Source organism: Dasypus novemcinctus, chromosome 15 (assembly GCF_030445035.2).
Source record: "Dasypus novemcinctus isolate mDasNov1 chromosome 15, mDasNov1.1.hap2, whole genome shotgun sequence".
NCBI classification, from domain to species: Eukaryota; Metazoa; Chordata; class Mammalia; order Cingulata; family Dasypodidae; genus Dasypus; species Dasypus novemcinctus.
Genome location: NC_080687.1, coordinates 13774810 through 13790472, shown reverse-complemented (window position 1 = coordinate 13790472; position 15663 = coordinate 13774810). Strand labels below are relative to the sequence as shown.

The 15663-nt window shown below is 39.7% G+C and overlaps 1 protein-coding gene across 1 annotated transcript in view; it reads left to right on the top strand.

Moving 5' to 3' along the window:
• Window positions 1-4787, top strand: part of NUP58 (nucleoporin 58) — a 62585-nt gene extending 57798 nt beyond the window's left edge. Inside the window, exon 16 of the mRNA XM_058277048.2 lies at window positions 4614-4787. Within this exon, the coding sequence (XP_058133031.1) occupies window positions 4614-4696 (83 nt within the window). The 3' untranslated portion in view covers window positions 4697-4787. The remainder of the gene's footprint in view (window positions 1-4613) is intronic.
• The last annotated feature ends 10876 nt before the right edge of the window (window positions 4788-15663 follow it).

Below are 15663 nucleotides of genomic sequence, written 5' to 3'. Positions count from 1 at the left end.
ATCTAGTTTCTGACTCTATGAATTTTCTTATTCCATTTATTTCATATCAGTGAGTTCATACAATATTTGTCCTTTTTTGTCTGGCTTATTTCAATCAACATATCTTCAAGACTCAACCATTTTGCTGTATGTATCAGAACTCCACTTTTTTTCTTTTTCTTTTAAAAGCTGAATAATATTCCAGTGCATATATATACCACATTTTGTTTATCCATTCGTCTTTGTTTTCTCCAGCTTATAAAAGGAAAATAACACATTGATTTAGTGTTATTAACTCACCCAGGGCCAGGCTTTTGGCCTTTGTTCACACAGATCCTAGAGTTATAATCCTCTTACAAATAAACATTAGGAATGAAAACTTACTGTGTAGTAAATTTTTCAATATTATAGACTCTGATGATCAATCATCTCTCTGGAAACAATGAATAAAAAATTAGGAATTCTAAACTCAGCATGTAAATGCAATGCCTTCCCCCCAACGTGGGACATGACACCCGGGGATGAGCCTCCCTGGCAACGAGGGACCACTATCAACTACCAACTGATGATGCAACTGGAAAATGACCTTATACGGAAGGTTCAATGCGGATCAGCAGAATATCCATGTCTACATAAAATACCATGACTTTAAAATGCTGTTTGACCTAAAGTAAGGGGGAAATGGAAAGGAGAAATGAGTTTATATGGCTATGAGTTTCTAAAAAAGAGTCTGGAGGCTGGCAGAAGGTTTGCCCTCATGCACAACTGAGCAGAGTCAGAGAGACAGATAAAGCAGATACAACCCCCAGATATTGGTTCCTTTGAGGGCTAAAGAGACCCATGGGAGTTATGGTCATGGCCGATGGGGTTAACTACCAGGTCAGATGGCCCCTCTTTGGAAATGGTGTTTATGTGTGATGAATCTGGACTCAGATGGGATCTCCCTTCATAAGACTTTCATGCTAAAGTGCTGGAGGTGCAGTTAATGTTGGGGTTTAAGATATATTTAGGGGATTTGAATCTCTGGACTGACAATGTGATAGCCAGATCCTGAGCCTCAACAGACTCCAGCACCTACAATCTGATTTATTGGACTTACCACACTCAGCTAAGATGGAGTTGAAGAAGGACAACCACCACACCATGGAGCCTAGAGTGATTACAACTGAAAATGGGAGGATTACATCCAGCATCCAGGTGGAATCTGAGCCTCCTCTTGACATAGAGGTGCAATGGACACAACCAATCCAATGTCCACATAGAAGAGGTGGCATTGGATTGGGAAAAGTGGACATAATGGACAAAGGGTATGGGGAAAGGCAGGAAGAGATGAGAGGTGGAGGCGTCTTCGGGACATGGAGCTGCCCTGGATGGTGCTTCAGAGGTAATCACCGGACATTGTAAATCCTCACAGGGCCCACTTGATGGAATAGAGGAGAGTATGGGCCACGATGTGAACCAATGTATATGAGGTGCAGAGGTGCCCAAAGATGTACTTACCAAATCCAATGGATGTGTCATGATGATGGGAACGAGTGTTGTTGGGGGGGGGGAGAGGGGGGGTGGGGGGGTGGGGTTGAATGGGACCTCACATATATATTTTTAATGTAATATTATTACAAAGTCAATAAAAAATAAAAAAATTAAAAAAAAATAAAAAAATAAAAATAAAAAATAAAAAAAAGAAAGTTAAAAAAAAAAAATTAGGAATTCTGCAGTGTTGTGCATCTGACAGTAGGGGACAAGAGAGACCATTTTTCTCCAGTCACAGGGCTAGTTTTAAGTTTATCCCACTGTTACTCAAGGCACAATGCATGCATTTCTGACCTGTTATTTTATGACTTAAAATTCTACATTGGTGTAACAAATGTACTATGCTAACGAAAGAGGTTGTTAATGGGGAAAAGTGTGGGAATGAGAGGGGTGGGGTTTATGGAAATCTATATATTCTTTTAAGATTTATTTTATTTTTTTCTCTCCCCTCCCCCTCGGTTTTCTGTTCTCTGTGCCCATTTGCTGCATATTCTTTTTGTCCGCTTCTGTTGTCAGCGGCATGGGAATCCGTGTCTCTTTTTGTCACATCATCTTGCTGTCATCTTGCTGCATCAGCTCTCTGTGTGTGCAGCTCTCCTGGGTGGGCTGAAATTTCTTTCACGCTGGGCTGCTCTCCTTACGAGGCATACTCCTTATGCGTGGGGCTCCCCTACGCGGGGACACCCCTGCGTGGCAGGGCACTCCTTGAGTGCATCAGCACTGCGCATGGGCCAGCTCCACACGGGTCAAGGAGGCCGGGGGTTTGAACCGCAGACCTCCCATGTGGTAGACGAACGCCCTATCCATTGGGCCAAGTCTGGTTCCCTCTCCTATATTTTTGATTGAGCATTTATGTAATCTAAATGTTCTTTAAAAAAAAAACAAAACTATATTGGGAGTAGTGTGTGTTTTACCCTTTTTAGGTTCATTAATAGAAAAGTAGTTATTTCAAATCAACATTTGTGTCTTCCCTATTAGCTGAATGAAGAACTGTTCTGAAGAACAGCATTCTTTTAAATAACTTTGCCAAAATCAAAAAGTATCCTGCTGGTCTCAAGAAGAAGTCTTTCTTTTCCTAAATACTATGCTTTATTTGCAGTTGATTAAGAATTAGTAATTCTTCACTTTGTAAATCTAATGCTTTCTGATAATGAGAAACTTATTTTATGAACCCCTATTGTAAGTCAAGCAGGTATTTGAGAAGTCATCCTGTCCTTGAATGAGAATCAGTGCTTTAATCTGTGCTTGCCAAATGGTGGCAACCATCTAAAATACTGTTAGTGTGACTGAGGAATTAATTCATTTAAAATTAAATAAAATTTTAATTTTATTTAATTTTAATAAAAAGTTTAAAACCTGACACAATTCAAATATTGGGAAACGTTTAAATATGTTTAGAACAATTTAGGTATACAAATCTACCTTTCCAATTGTAAATTTTTTTTTTTTTTAAAGATTTATTTTTATTTATTTTAATTCCCCTCCCCTCCCCCGTTGTCTGTTTTCTGTGTCTTTTTGCTGCGTCTTGTTTCTTTGTCCGCTTCTGTTGTCGTCAGCGGCACGGGAAGTGTGGGCGGCACCATTCCTCGGCAAGCTGCTCCCTCCTTCGCGCTGGGCGGCTCTCCTTATGGGTGCACTCCTTGCGCGTGGGGCTCCCCTACGCGGGGGACACCCCTGTGTGGCACGGCACTCCTTGCGCACATCAGCACTGCGCATGGGCCAGCTCCACGCGGGTCAAGGAGGCCCGGGGCTTGAACCGCGGGCCTCCCATGTGGTAGACGGATGCCCTAACCACTGGGCCAAAGTCCATTTCCCTCAATTGTAAATTTTATGAACTCTAAAAGCCAATGAAATATTTCCAAAAAATTGAAAATCTACATTGAGATGTGTTTAGGTATAAAATACACATGGGATTTTGAAAACTTAGCAGAAAGAAATGGGAAAATATTTCTTTAATAATTTTTATACTGACTTCATGGTGAAATGATAATATTTTGGGTTAAATAAAACATATTAAAGTTAATTTCATCTGTTTCCTTTTTCATGTGGCTACTAGAAAGCTTAAAATTATGTATAGCTCTCATTATATTTCTGTTGGACCGTGCTGCTTTAGATGGTGCTAATCATGATCCTGGGACCATGTAGGGCTTATAAACTGCAGCTATTTCATTTGCTTCTTTTTCTCTCACATCAGTTGTTATAACAACTTCCTAATGAAGTATCCCTGTTTTCAATGTCTCTCCTCCCTTTTCCATCATCAGCGTTATTACAGTCATCTTCTGGAAATACAAATAGGATAGTACAGGCCCACACTCATCAGGACTCATTATTCCAAACTCTACTATATAAAAATATGCAGGGCCCTTGGAAACTGGCCCCTCCTTCTTTTACCATGCCCTTCTTCTGACACATCCACACACCAAGGCCATTCCAGAAAACTCTGGATTCCTTTATAGCACTTTGCTTTTTCATGTGCAATTTCTTTTGTCTGCAATAAATTCTTTAGCTCTGCAGCTCCATCTTTCCTCATCCTTCTGCAACACCTAAAGCAAAAGCAAAAAGCAAAACGTGTGTCTTCACTCTGATTGGGCTTCTTTTCTTATGACCCAGGCTTACCACTTGATATGCGTTATTATCGGATGGCATATTTGCACCCCAGGACAGGAGACCTGTCATGTATTTGTTTTGTTTTTGTTTCTTCAATGTTTAGTACCCATTAGGATTCCAGAAATGACTGTAGATTTAGTAATTAGTGGCAAAAGGTTTAATTCAGTGACACCCCCCCCACCTCCCCCCCCCCCCCCCCCCCCCCCCCCCCCCGGCTAAACACTTTCTCCATGGTGTTGGAACCACACTGCTAGGGTTTAAAATCTCTGCTTTGCCTCTTAGTAGCTGGATGGCCTTGGGCAAATCATTTAACATCATTGAGCCTCATTGGTAAAGTGGAGATAATAATACCCATCTTCTAGGTTGTGACAGTTAAAATGATTTAACATATACAAGGAGTTTAATTACATGCCTGGTATAAACGAAGTACACAATAAACATCAACTATTATGATTGTCATAATAAAGTCTAAATTATTTTTCTCTTTCTCTCAGGCAACAAATCACAGGTTTTAACTGGATTTCGAAAACCCAGTGTTACAGAAACCAATGAAGTAGGAAGAAAAATCCAGTTCTGAGCAGACATTGAATCAACACGTCGACTTTGCAAGGAACTTCTGATTCTCATTTTATGAATCTCATTATTTAAGATAAACACTAGAAGGCATAGAGTGAGTTTGGTCAAGGTACTTGGAATTCAGGAAAGAAAGCTTGCCCTAGACGTTTAAGGACAATCTAAGGGATCATGTACCGGATATTGGGAGTGTTAAAAAGAAATGGGAAATAGGCTATTAATTCAGTATATTTAAGGAACTGTAGAACATTCACAAATGGAGGAGGAAAAGTTGATGCAAAGTACAATTGACCAAGCATAGTAAATTTAGTATTTGTTAATTGTAATTCTGTAACTCATTCTTTTGTTCAGCACCTTTGTCAAGATATAATTCCCATACCATACAATTAACCCATTTAAAGTCTACAATTCAATGCTTTTTAGTATATTCACAAACTTGTGCAACATCACTACAACTTAATTTTAGGACATTTTGTTTTACTACCAAAAGAAACTCCATATCCCATAGCAGTCACTCCTCATTCCCTACCACCACCAAGCCCAAGTCCTAGTTGTCAAAAGCTAAGCTGAACCGGTGGGTTAAAATAACTAGCCAAAATGAAAGTAGCATCAGGGTGGATCACTTACTATTATACTGTAAACAGGAGGCTAACAGGAGGCAGGTCTGGCTCCCCCAGTGCTCCAGTTTTCCCCATGGAATGATGCTGCGTGAGGGTCAAATGGATCAGCACTGACATGAGAGTCATCTTCCGTGAGAACCCTAAAGAGAACCCTGCCATTTTGTGGTCTCGGGCCAGGTGGGGTGGAGGAGGGAGAAGTGCTAGGAGTGGAAAGGTACTGAGTATCGAGTCAGAGCGAAGAAAAGTGTCTTCGAGTTCTCTCCTCCATCCCCCCAATCTCAGCACAGGCACTTAGAAGACTTCCCATTAAGGATGCCTCCCGAAGGAAAGCATCTGGGCTAGCGATCTTAAGTCTCTGGAGGATTTGTTCAGAGGTGTGACATTTTAACAGGTTGTTTGGAGTTCCTGTGTATTCACACGTGTGTAAGGGAATGTTGGTGGCCAAACATTTTACAACAGGCCAAACATCCCTGGCCAAACCAGGGATGCCAAACATTTTACAACACACAAGACAATCCCACACAAAATGTCAATACAACCCCTGCTGAGGAATACTGGGCTAGGAAGAAACAGGAAGTTCGGTCAGCTGAAGGCGACGACTGAAGCACAGGCGAGGAATGGTGGTCGCTTTTATCAGGGTGGATGCAGTGTGGGTGTTAAGGAGCTTAATGATTCTGGATATATTTTGAAATTGGAGTTGACAGGACTTGCTGACAGGTGGAATGTGGGGTAAGAATAAGAAGTATCAATGATTCAAGGATTTCTAGGATTTTGGTGTGAGTGTTGGGAAAAATGGACTTGGCATTAACTGTGAAGGGCAAGATTGAGGGGAGGGGTGGGTGAGGGTGGCAACACTGGGGGTGTGGTCCAAGACAAGTTAAATTAGAGATGCTTTTGGACATACGGGTGGGAATGTTGGTAGCCAGTTAGAAATACAAGTTAGGAAAGAGGCCTGCATGGGTGATATAAACTTGGAATTCTCATTAGGCTGGTTGTAATCACAAAGGAGTGATATAGAAAAGAGGGAATGTGGGGCTTTCTGAATTAGGAGTCAGGGTAATGAGGAGGAACCAGTCAAGAAGTGATGCCCAATGAAGTGGAAGGAGAAAGTAGTTACCCTTTAAGTAAGATAAATCTTTGGTTACCTTGAGAAGTGCATTCTCAGTGGAGTGAAGAGTAGGAAAACCTGGCTCAATTCCAAGAACATTGGGCAGATACCCAGTGCTGCTATTGTGACGTAATCACCCTATAGCACATTCATCTTGCTGGCTACAAATACAAACTCTAGAAAAAAAATACAACTCTCTGAGGATTCTGAAAAGTACACAATAGAAGGCAGATTTTTGTGTGATCTACATATCTTTTAAAAGTAAATAAATAAATAGAAGGCAGATTATAGAAGGGAATAAAAACTTTGGAGAAGCAACCTGCACAAGGGCAGGATTTCCTTTTTTTTTTTCTTTTATGATTTTTTTCTCAATGCCTTGCCCCAGTGGAAGAGCAATGCAATCCAGGGAGCTAAAATTCCAATAGATGGGAAGCAGAGTTGGTCCAGTGGTTAGGGCGTCCGCCTACCACATGGGAGGTCCGCGGTTCAAACCCCAGGCCTCCTTGACCCGTGTGCAGCTGGCTCACGCACAGTGCTGATGCACGCAAGGAGTGCCCTGCCACGCGGGGGTGTCTCTGAGTAGGGGAACCCCATGCGCAAGGAGTGCGCCCCGTAAGGAGAGCTGCCCAGCGTGAAAGAAAGTGCAGCCTGGCCAGGAATGGCGCCATCCACACGGAGAGCGGACACAACAAGATGATGCAACAAAAAGAAACAAAGATTCCCATGCTGCTGACAACAACAAAAGCGGATAAAGAAGAACACACAGTGAACAGACACAGAGAACAGACAACTGGGGGGAGGGGGGGGGAAGAGGAGAGAAATAAATAATAATTTTTTAAAAATTCCAATAGAAAGTTCCCAGTTTATGGCCAGAGGAATCAGGCAGGGAAAGCTCCTGTGGACTGGAGAGTGTGCATGTACATTTCACAGGGGAAAGAAGGTGGAGAAGGGGATACTTTAATTCTGTGTATCAGCCTGCACACATCTCATACTAAACCCTGAACCCCCGTGTATGTAGGGCAGACCCAAATCAGGGTGGCAAAGGCTTAGAGAACTGGACTGACATATGAACTACTGAAGGCAAAGCAGAACTTAGGATCTGAACTTAACCAAGCTGATTGTTTTCTAGAACAAAAGCGTCCATATTCTCTAGAAGATTATTACAGAACCCAGAGTCTATCTGACGTAACATTGACAATGTTTAGGACACATGGAGAATTACTTGAGATTTTAAAAAAACCAAGAAAATGTGACCCAACCACGTAAAAAAGCAACCTGAGATGCTCCATGAGGTAAAAGAAAACTTAATTGAGATGACTAAAAAGATAGGAAATCTCAATGGAGAAATAAAAAAGTACAATGAAGAAACAAATGAAAAATGCAGTATCTAAAATAAAAATTAGCTGCATGAAGTTAGCAGCAGAAAAGAATAATATGATAGAAGGAAGAGTCCGTGAAATGGGGAGCAGAGCAATAGGAGTTATCCAATCTGAAGAACAGAGAGAAAAGATTGAAAGATATATTTTAAAACTCCAACATATTTGTATACAAGTCCCAGAAGAATAGGAGAATAATATTGGGGTAGGGATAATATTTGAAGAAATAATAGACAAAACCTTCTTAAATTTGATGAAAGACATACATTTACAGATTCAAAACATTCACCAAGCTCCAAACAGAGCAAATTCAAAGACCTACCTGAGATATATCATGTTCAAACCATAAAACCACAGATAAGGGAAAATATTTAAAGTTACTATAGAAAAATGACAAATTACATATGGGAAAAATGATTTGAATGACCATGGATTTCTCACCAGAAGACAGTGAAACAACATCTTGAAATGCTGAAGAAAAAAACTGTCATGCAGAATTCCATATTGAAAGTAAAATAAGGACATTGGCAGGTAAAGGAGCACTAAGAATTTGTCCCCAGCAGATGTCTATAGAATTGCCAAAGAAATTTCTTCATGCGGAAGGGAAATAATACCAGATGGAAACTTGAATCTCATTAAGTGCTTTAAACGTATATGATCTGTGTTACTGAGGGTTCTCTACAGAAAAAGAACCTACAGGAGATATCTATAAATATTATGAGATTTTTATAAAAATTGTCTCATGTGACCATGGAGATGCACAATCCCAAATTCCGTGGGGCAGGCTACAAGCTGGAAACTCCAACGGTTTTCAATGAATTCCCCAGGAGAAACTTGCTTGCTGAAGTAGACGGGAATTCTCTCTTCTGACTGAAAGCATCACTTCTTTTAAAGCCTTCAATTGATTGGATGAGATGTCTCTCATTGCTGAACGCAATCTCCTCAGTTGATTGTTGATATAATTAGCCAAAATGTAGTCAACTTACTGAAGTTTTAAGTTCATGAAATGTCCTCACAGTAACAATTAGGACAGTGCTTGCTTAACCAAACAACTGGACACCATCACCCAGCCAATTTGACACATGAACCTAACCATCACATGATCATTTAAAACAAAATTATAACATTTTCCAATAGAGGTTTCAATGTATACAGATGCAATGCTTATGACAACTCTACAATAAAGGGCAGCAGAAGAAGAGTTAAGGAACCTATAGAGTTGTAAGCCTTCTACAATTTATGTGAAATGGTACAATATTAACTCCAAGTAGACCTGAACGTTTAGGTATGTGTATTGTGATCTCTAAAGTAACAACCACCAATAAAAACAAAAATAGAGAGAGCTGAAATGAATTAAAGTGGAATGTTAAATATGTTCTAATAATTTAAGGGGAGGCAGAAAAGGGGGAACAGAACAGACCGTTTCAGAGTAGAGGAAATGTTTGTCTTGATTCTGATGTTTCACAGGTGTTACATGAGTTAAATCTTGTTGAATTGTACCTTACGTATGTGTGATTAATTATTGTACACCAATTTCACCTCAATAAAGTAAAAATAAATTCATTTTCACAGTCACTATCCACATTTTAAAAGCCACGTGACTGGCAAGTACCATATTGGACAGCACAGTTACCAGATAGGACTGAAAGCATGGCCATGGGAATGAACACTACGATGGAAGAAAGATAAAATCATTGGAGGAGAAAAAGTCAAGGAACTCTGGAGTCAGGGGGTTGTATGGATCATCTACATGGATACTGAGGTCACCAAGAATCACAGTGGGATATTTTTAGAAAGAGTGGGAGTAAATCAGGCACTGAAGTCTTGGAGGAATGAGGTGAGGAAGAAGGATGTAGGGTAGCCAGTGAAATACTCTGATGGCCTGAGTTTCAGAGCTCAGAGATTTTCTGGAGGAAGGAAGGAGAATGGTCTGGAAGTAGCAATGGAGAGCAAGAAGGACACCTATACCACCTCCTAGCAAGGTGTACAAGGTATATGAGAAAGAAAGCAGCAACTCCAGGAGAAGGTTGCAAGGGAAGCAAGGACTGAGCGGGGAAAGGGAGGTTTCAATTACAGGAAGAAGGTGAAGGGTATGTTAAGAGAAGAATTCATGAATGTAGGAGACTTGGCTGATTGTTGACCTTGTGTTGCAAGGGACACAGGATTCAAATATTGGAGAAGCATGGGCGATGAGTTTAGGGAGGTTCATGTGCAGAGGCTGAGTGAGGAAAATGAAGGGTGACTAGGGAGCCCTGGGATCTTTGGGTTGGACATAAAGACAGAGGGCATCAGAGTCAAGTTCTGATGGTGCCAAGCTGTGGAGTTGAGTGGCAAGTGGGTCAGGTATCTTGCCTGGTGCATGCAGAATTCTGGTTCTCTCTCATAGGTATTGCCAATGGAGATTTGGGGTCTGAGGCAAAGGTTTTCTTACTGCAAGCTTGTGAAGCTTCCTCTGACTCTTGTACATGGGAACTTGGGTCAAATCCACCATTCATTTCAAATTTAAAATTTATGGTATGCATGGAAAAGAAAGTATGAGTCTTGTGGGATAATAAAATAAAGACAGGTATAAGTATATAATAATGACAAGAATATAATACATATGATAACCACATAATAATAACTATAATAAATAAGTATAAATCAGAAATAATTATAGCTTATGAGGAATAATCATAAACACTCATGAAGTCACGATCCGTTTTTAAAACCAGAATGGGATCAATATTGTTGAAGTTATCGACATTCTTCCCCAATCCCTTCTCCCTCATAGAAACAATCACTATCCTAAATTTTGCTCTTGTTTTTTTAAAAATCAGTTTTACTGCATATGCATATTTCCCTAAACATTGCATTAAATTTTTTATTATGGTATCATACACATAACCTAAAATTTGTTGTTTTAATCATGTTTAAGCATAAGATTCAGTAGCATTAACGACAATTACTATGTTGTGCTAACATCATCACCATCCATTACCAAGGCCTTTTCATCATCCCAAACAGAAACTCTATGCCCATTAAGCAGTAACTCTCCATTCCGCTCTTCTCCCCATACTCCTGGTAACTCTAATCCGCTTTCATCCTCTACGAATTTGCTTCTTCTAGATATTTCCTGTAGATGGAATAATACAATATTTGTCTTATGTCACTCAGTTTAATGTTTTTGAGGTCTATCCATGTTGTAGCATATGTCAGAACTTCATTCCTTTTTATGTCTGAATAATATTCTGTTTTGCACAATGTCACAACATTTTTGTATGTATTTCCTGATATACCATGTTAGAGGTTCTCTAGGAAAGTGATTTTTTTTTTTTTTCAAACTGTGGGTCAGAATCCATTAGTAAGTCATGAAAAGAAATTTGGTAGAGAGCAACCAACATCTATAAAAGAAGGGGCAGGGAATGTATAAGGGAAAGAAATCTTAACTAGAACTGACATCTACTAGTAATCACCAAAATGGTGACCAGAAAGGGAGAAAAGGAGACGTCACACAGGTTCCCTGGGTTTTTTGAACACTTAGAGTGTTCCTTTGGCCATACGTATGGAGATGTCCAGGAACACCCATAGTGCAGACACCAAGAACTCTTCTAAAAGGAAAACTTCACAAATGCTACCATGGCAAAACTGGCAAGAATCTACAGTATCACACACTGTGCTGCTGTACCTTGTGTATCCAGGAAGATCCTTGCCAAGAGCAGTCATGGGTGATTTGAGCACATTAATTACTCGAACTGAGAGTGTTCTGACATGTGAAGAAAAATGGTCAGTCGGAAATAGAAGTGCAGAGTGCAGAACCTGCGTTCAGCTGAAACACGCCAGTCTGCTCCACTTGGTGAATGCCCAGGGTAAGGAGGCTGAGCTGCCAAGACTGATTCTATAAAAACCCATGGCATGGGAAGCGGCTGTGGCTCTATCAGTTGGGCTCCCGTCTACCATATGGGAGGCCCTGGGTTCACGTCCCGGAGCTGCTGGCCCATGCACCACGGAGAGCTGGCGCAACAAGATGAGGCAACAAAAGGGAGTTGAGCAGATACAGAAAAAACGTGCAACAAATGGACACAGAAATGAGACAGCAAAAAAAAAAAAAAGGAACAAGCTGCAAGGGCGGGGCGGGGAGATAAATAAATAAATAAATCTTTGAAAAAAACAACAAAAAACAAACAAATAATCCTTGGCATGACTGGGATAAAAGAAACGAAAACTTAAGAGTACATCACACATAGTTAGAGCAAGTATTGTTTTGTTAATCTAATTTCCCTTGTAAAGGTATTTATTTGTATACTGGATTGGGATTATAAAATGTATTTTTTTTTAAATTTTATTGGAAATTTTTTTAAAATTTTTATCTTTCCGTTGTTAAATGTATTAAAAGTGAGTTGATGGAGAGTCTCTGACATTCCATCTTTTCTAATATTTTATTTTACCCTTGAGTCTTGCTTGAAATTTTAAGCATTGGAAGAATTTCTGCTTCAATCTGCTTCTATTTTACTTTGCATTTTTAAAAAAATTATTGAAGCATATCATTCATACATGAACATACATAAACAATAAGTGTATAGTAATAGTTGTGAATTACAAAACAAACAAAGATAACGTCATACAGGGCTGTCGTCCCTCACCTACCACCAACACCTTGCATTGTTGTGAAACATTTTTAACAAGTGATGAATGGGCGTCGCCAAAATATTACTACTAATATTTTCCCCCAACCCACCCTATTATTACTTTTATATCATTTATATATGAACATACATAAACAACAAATGTACAGTAAAAGTTGTGAACCTACAAAGCAAACATGCATAACATCATACAGGGGCCCCATACATCAGCCCTCCACCAGCACCTTGCATGGTTTGTGAGACATTTGTTACAAATTATGAGAGAATATTGGCAAAATGTTACTACCAATTATAGTCCTTATCTTACATTTGGTGTATTTTTTGCCCAACCCACCCTATTATTATTATTATTTTTAAAGAATTATTTATTTTCCCCCTTTCCCCTCCTCTCGCCCTGCTGTTTTTGCTGTAGTGTTGTGTTGTCTTCTCATTTCCTCTTCTCTAGGATTCACTGGGATTTGATCCTGGAGACCGCTGATGGGGAGAGATGTTCCCTGTCAACTGTGCCACCTCAGTTACTGGTTTCTGCTGTGCTTCACCTCGACTCTCCCGTGTCTCTCTTTTGATGCGTCATCATCTTGCTGCATGACTCACTTGCGTGGGGCACTGGTTCACCACGCGGGCACTCATGCGGGCCCCAGCTTGCCGTGCGGGCATGCTTTCTCTTTTTCTTTTTCACCAGGAGGCCCCAGGGATCGAACCAATTTCCTCCCATATGGTAGGCGGAAGCTCTATCACTTGAGCCACATTCACAACTCTACTATTTTTAAAATATATTTTTATTACAGAAGTTGTAAACTTACAAAACAATCATGCACATGTGTAGAATTCCCCCAAACCCCCTATCAACATACCACACCATGGTGGAATATTTGTTGCAGGTTATGAGATAATATCATCCGATTATTATCAGGTCCACAGTGTACATTTGGCACACATTTTCCATATTCCCCATTATCAACACAGCACATCTCTGGCATAGGTGCAAGAATATTACATTATTACTGCTAACCACAGTCCAGAGGTCACTCCAGTTGTATTTTTCCTTGCTTCTCCACATTCCCACCACCTGCAATAGTGATGTACCTCTCCTCTAGCTAACAAAGGACACTCTTGCAGCTGTACCATCAACCACAATTCTTATCCACCTCTTGGTTTACTGTGCTATTCAGTTCCTAGATTATTCTCCAGCTTTCTGTTAATTGGTATTTACATCCCTAGACTACCATTTTGAGTCATATCTCCATTTATAAACCAGCTGTTACTCACCATAATGTGTTATCATTATGTACTCTGTACATTTCCACACTTTTACAGTAAAGCTAATTAAAATTTCAACATATATTAAACATCAGTAGTCCATCTCAGTCCTCCTCTTATCTCCTTTAAGAATCCACCACCTACCACCATGTCTTGAAGGTATTTTCTTAGATTTTCTTCTAGAAGTTTTATGGTTCTTGCTTTTATATTTAGGGTTTTTTTAAAAGATTTATTTTTTCTTTATTTCCCTTTCTCTGCACTTGTCTGCTCTCTCTATCCATTCACTATATGTTCTTCTGTGTCTGCTTGCGTTCTTGTCAGCAGCACCAGGAATCTGTGTCTTTTTTTGTTGTGTTGTCCTGCTGCATCAGCTCTCTGTGTGTGCGGCACCACTCCTGGGCAGGCTGTGCTTTTTACACATGGGTGCACTCCTTGCACGTGGGGCTCCCCTACATGAGGGACACCCCTGCATGGCACAGCACTCCTTGTGCTTACCAGCACTGTGCATGGGCCAGCTCACTACATGGGTCAGGAGGCCCTGGCTTGGAACTCTAGGCCTTCCATACGGTAGACAGATGCTCCATCAGTTGAGTCAATTCTGCTTCCTTATATTTAGGTTTTTGATTCATTTTAATTTCGGATAAGGTATGAGATAAGGGTCCTCTTTCCTTCTTTTGGATATGGATATCCAGTTCTCTCGGCATCATTTGTTGAATGGATTGTTCTCCCTGAGCTGGGTGAGTTTGAGGGGCAGTCAAAAATCACTTGACCATACATGTGAGGGTCTGTTTCTGAACCATCAATTTGATTCCATCAGTTTGTTTCTTTGTGGCAGTACTAGGCTGTTTTTACCATTGTAGCTAGGTAATATGATTTAAAGTCTGGAAATGAGAGTCCTCCAACTTTGCTTTATCTTTTTAAGATATTTGGGACCCCTTACCCTACCAAGTAAATATGATAATCATGTTTTCCATTTATTTAAAAAATGCTGGTGGAATTTTTATCAGGATTGCATTGAATCTGTACATCAATTTGAGTAGAATTGATATCTTAATGATATTTAGTCTTCTGATCTGTGGGCATAGAAATATTTAGGTCTTTTTTGATTTCTTTTAACATTGAGTTGTAGTTTTCTGAATACAAGGCTTTATATCATTGGTTCAATTTATTCCTGAGTATTTGGGTTTTATCTGCCATATTTTATTTTCATCACTCTTTGACACTTTTACTTTTATTGATATAATTTTCATTTCTAGACTCTCTTCCAGGCCTCTCTCTCCTTTCTTTTCTTTTCAGGCTATAGCATACCCTTTAGTATTCCTGCAAATCCAGTCTCTTAGTTACAAACTCTCTCAGTTTCTGTTCATCTGTGAATATTTTAAACTCGCCCTCATTTTTGAAAGACAATCTTGCCAGATATAAGATTCATGGCTGGAAGTTTTTCTCTTGCAGTATCTTAAATATATCATACAACTGCCTTCTTGCCTTCATGGTTTCTGGTTAGAAATAAATACTTAATCTTATTGGTTATCCCTTATATGTTATGGATTCCTTTTCTCTTGCTACTTTCAGAATTCTCTCTGTCTTTGGCATTTGACATTCTAACCAGTATGTGTCTTGGAATTGGTCTATTTGGATTTTTTCAGATGGGTTTACATTGTGCTTCTTGGACATGGATATCTATGTCCTTTAATATGATTGGAAATTTTTATACCAATTCTTACTTCTGCTTCCTAAAATCAGCTATTATATGATTCCAGTGTATTTTTTAACATTTTTTAAACTTAAAGTTAATAGATCACAAAGAATGTTACATTAAGAAACGTAAGAGGTTCCCATATAACCCACTTCCTACCCCCACCTCCATCATTTTTGTAAATTGGATTTTTTGAAGATATATACATCTCAAAAAATGCTACATTAAAAATCATGAGGTTCCCATATATCCCCCATCTCCCCACCCCACTCCTCCCATACCAACA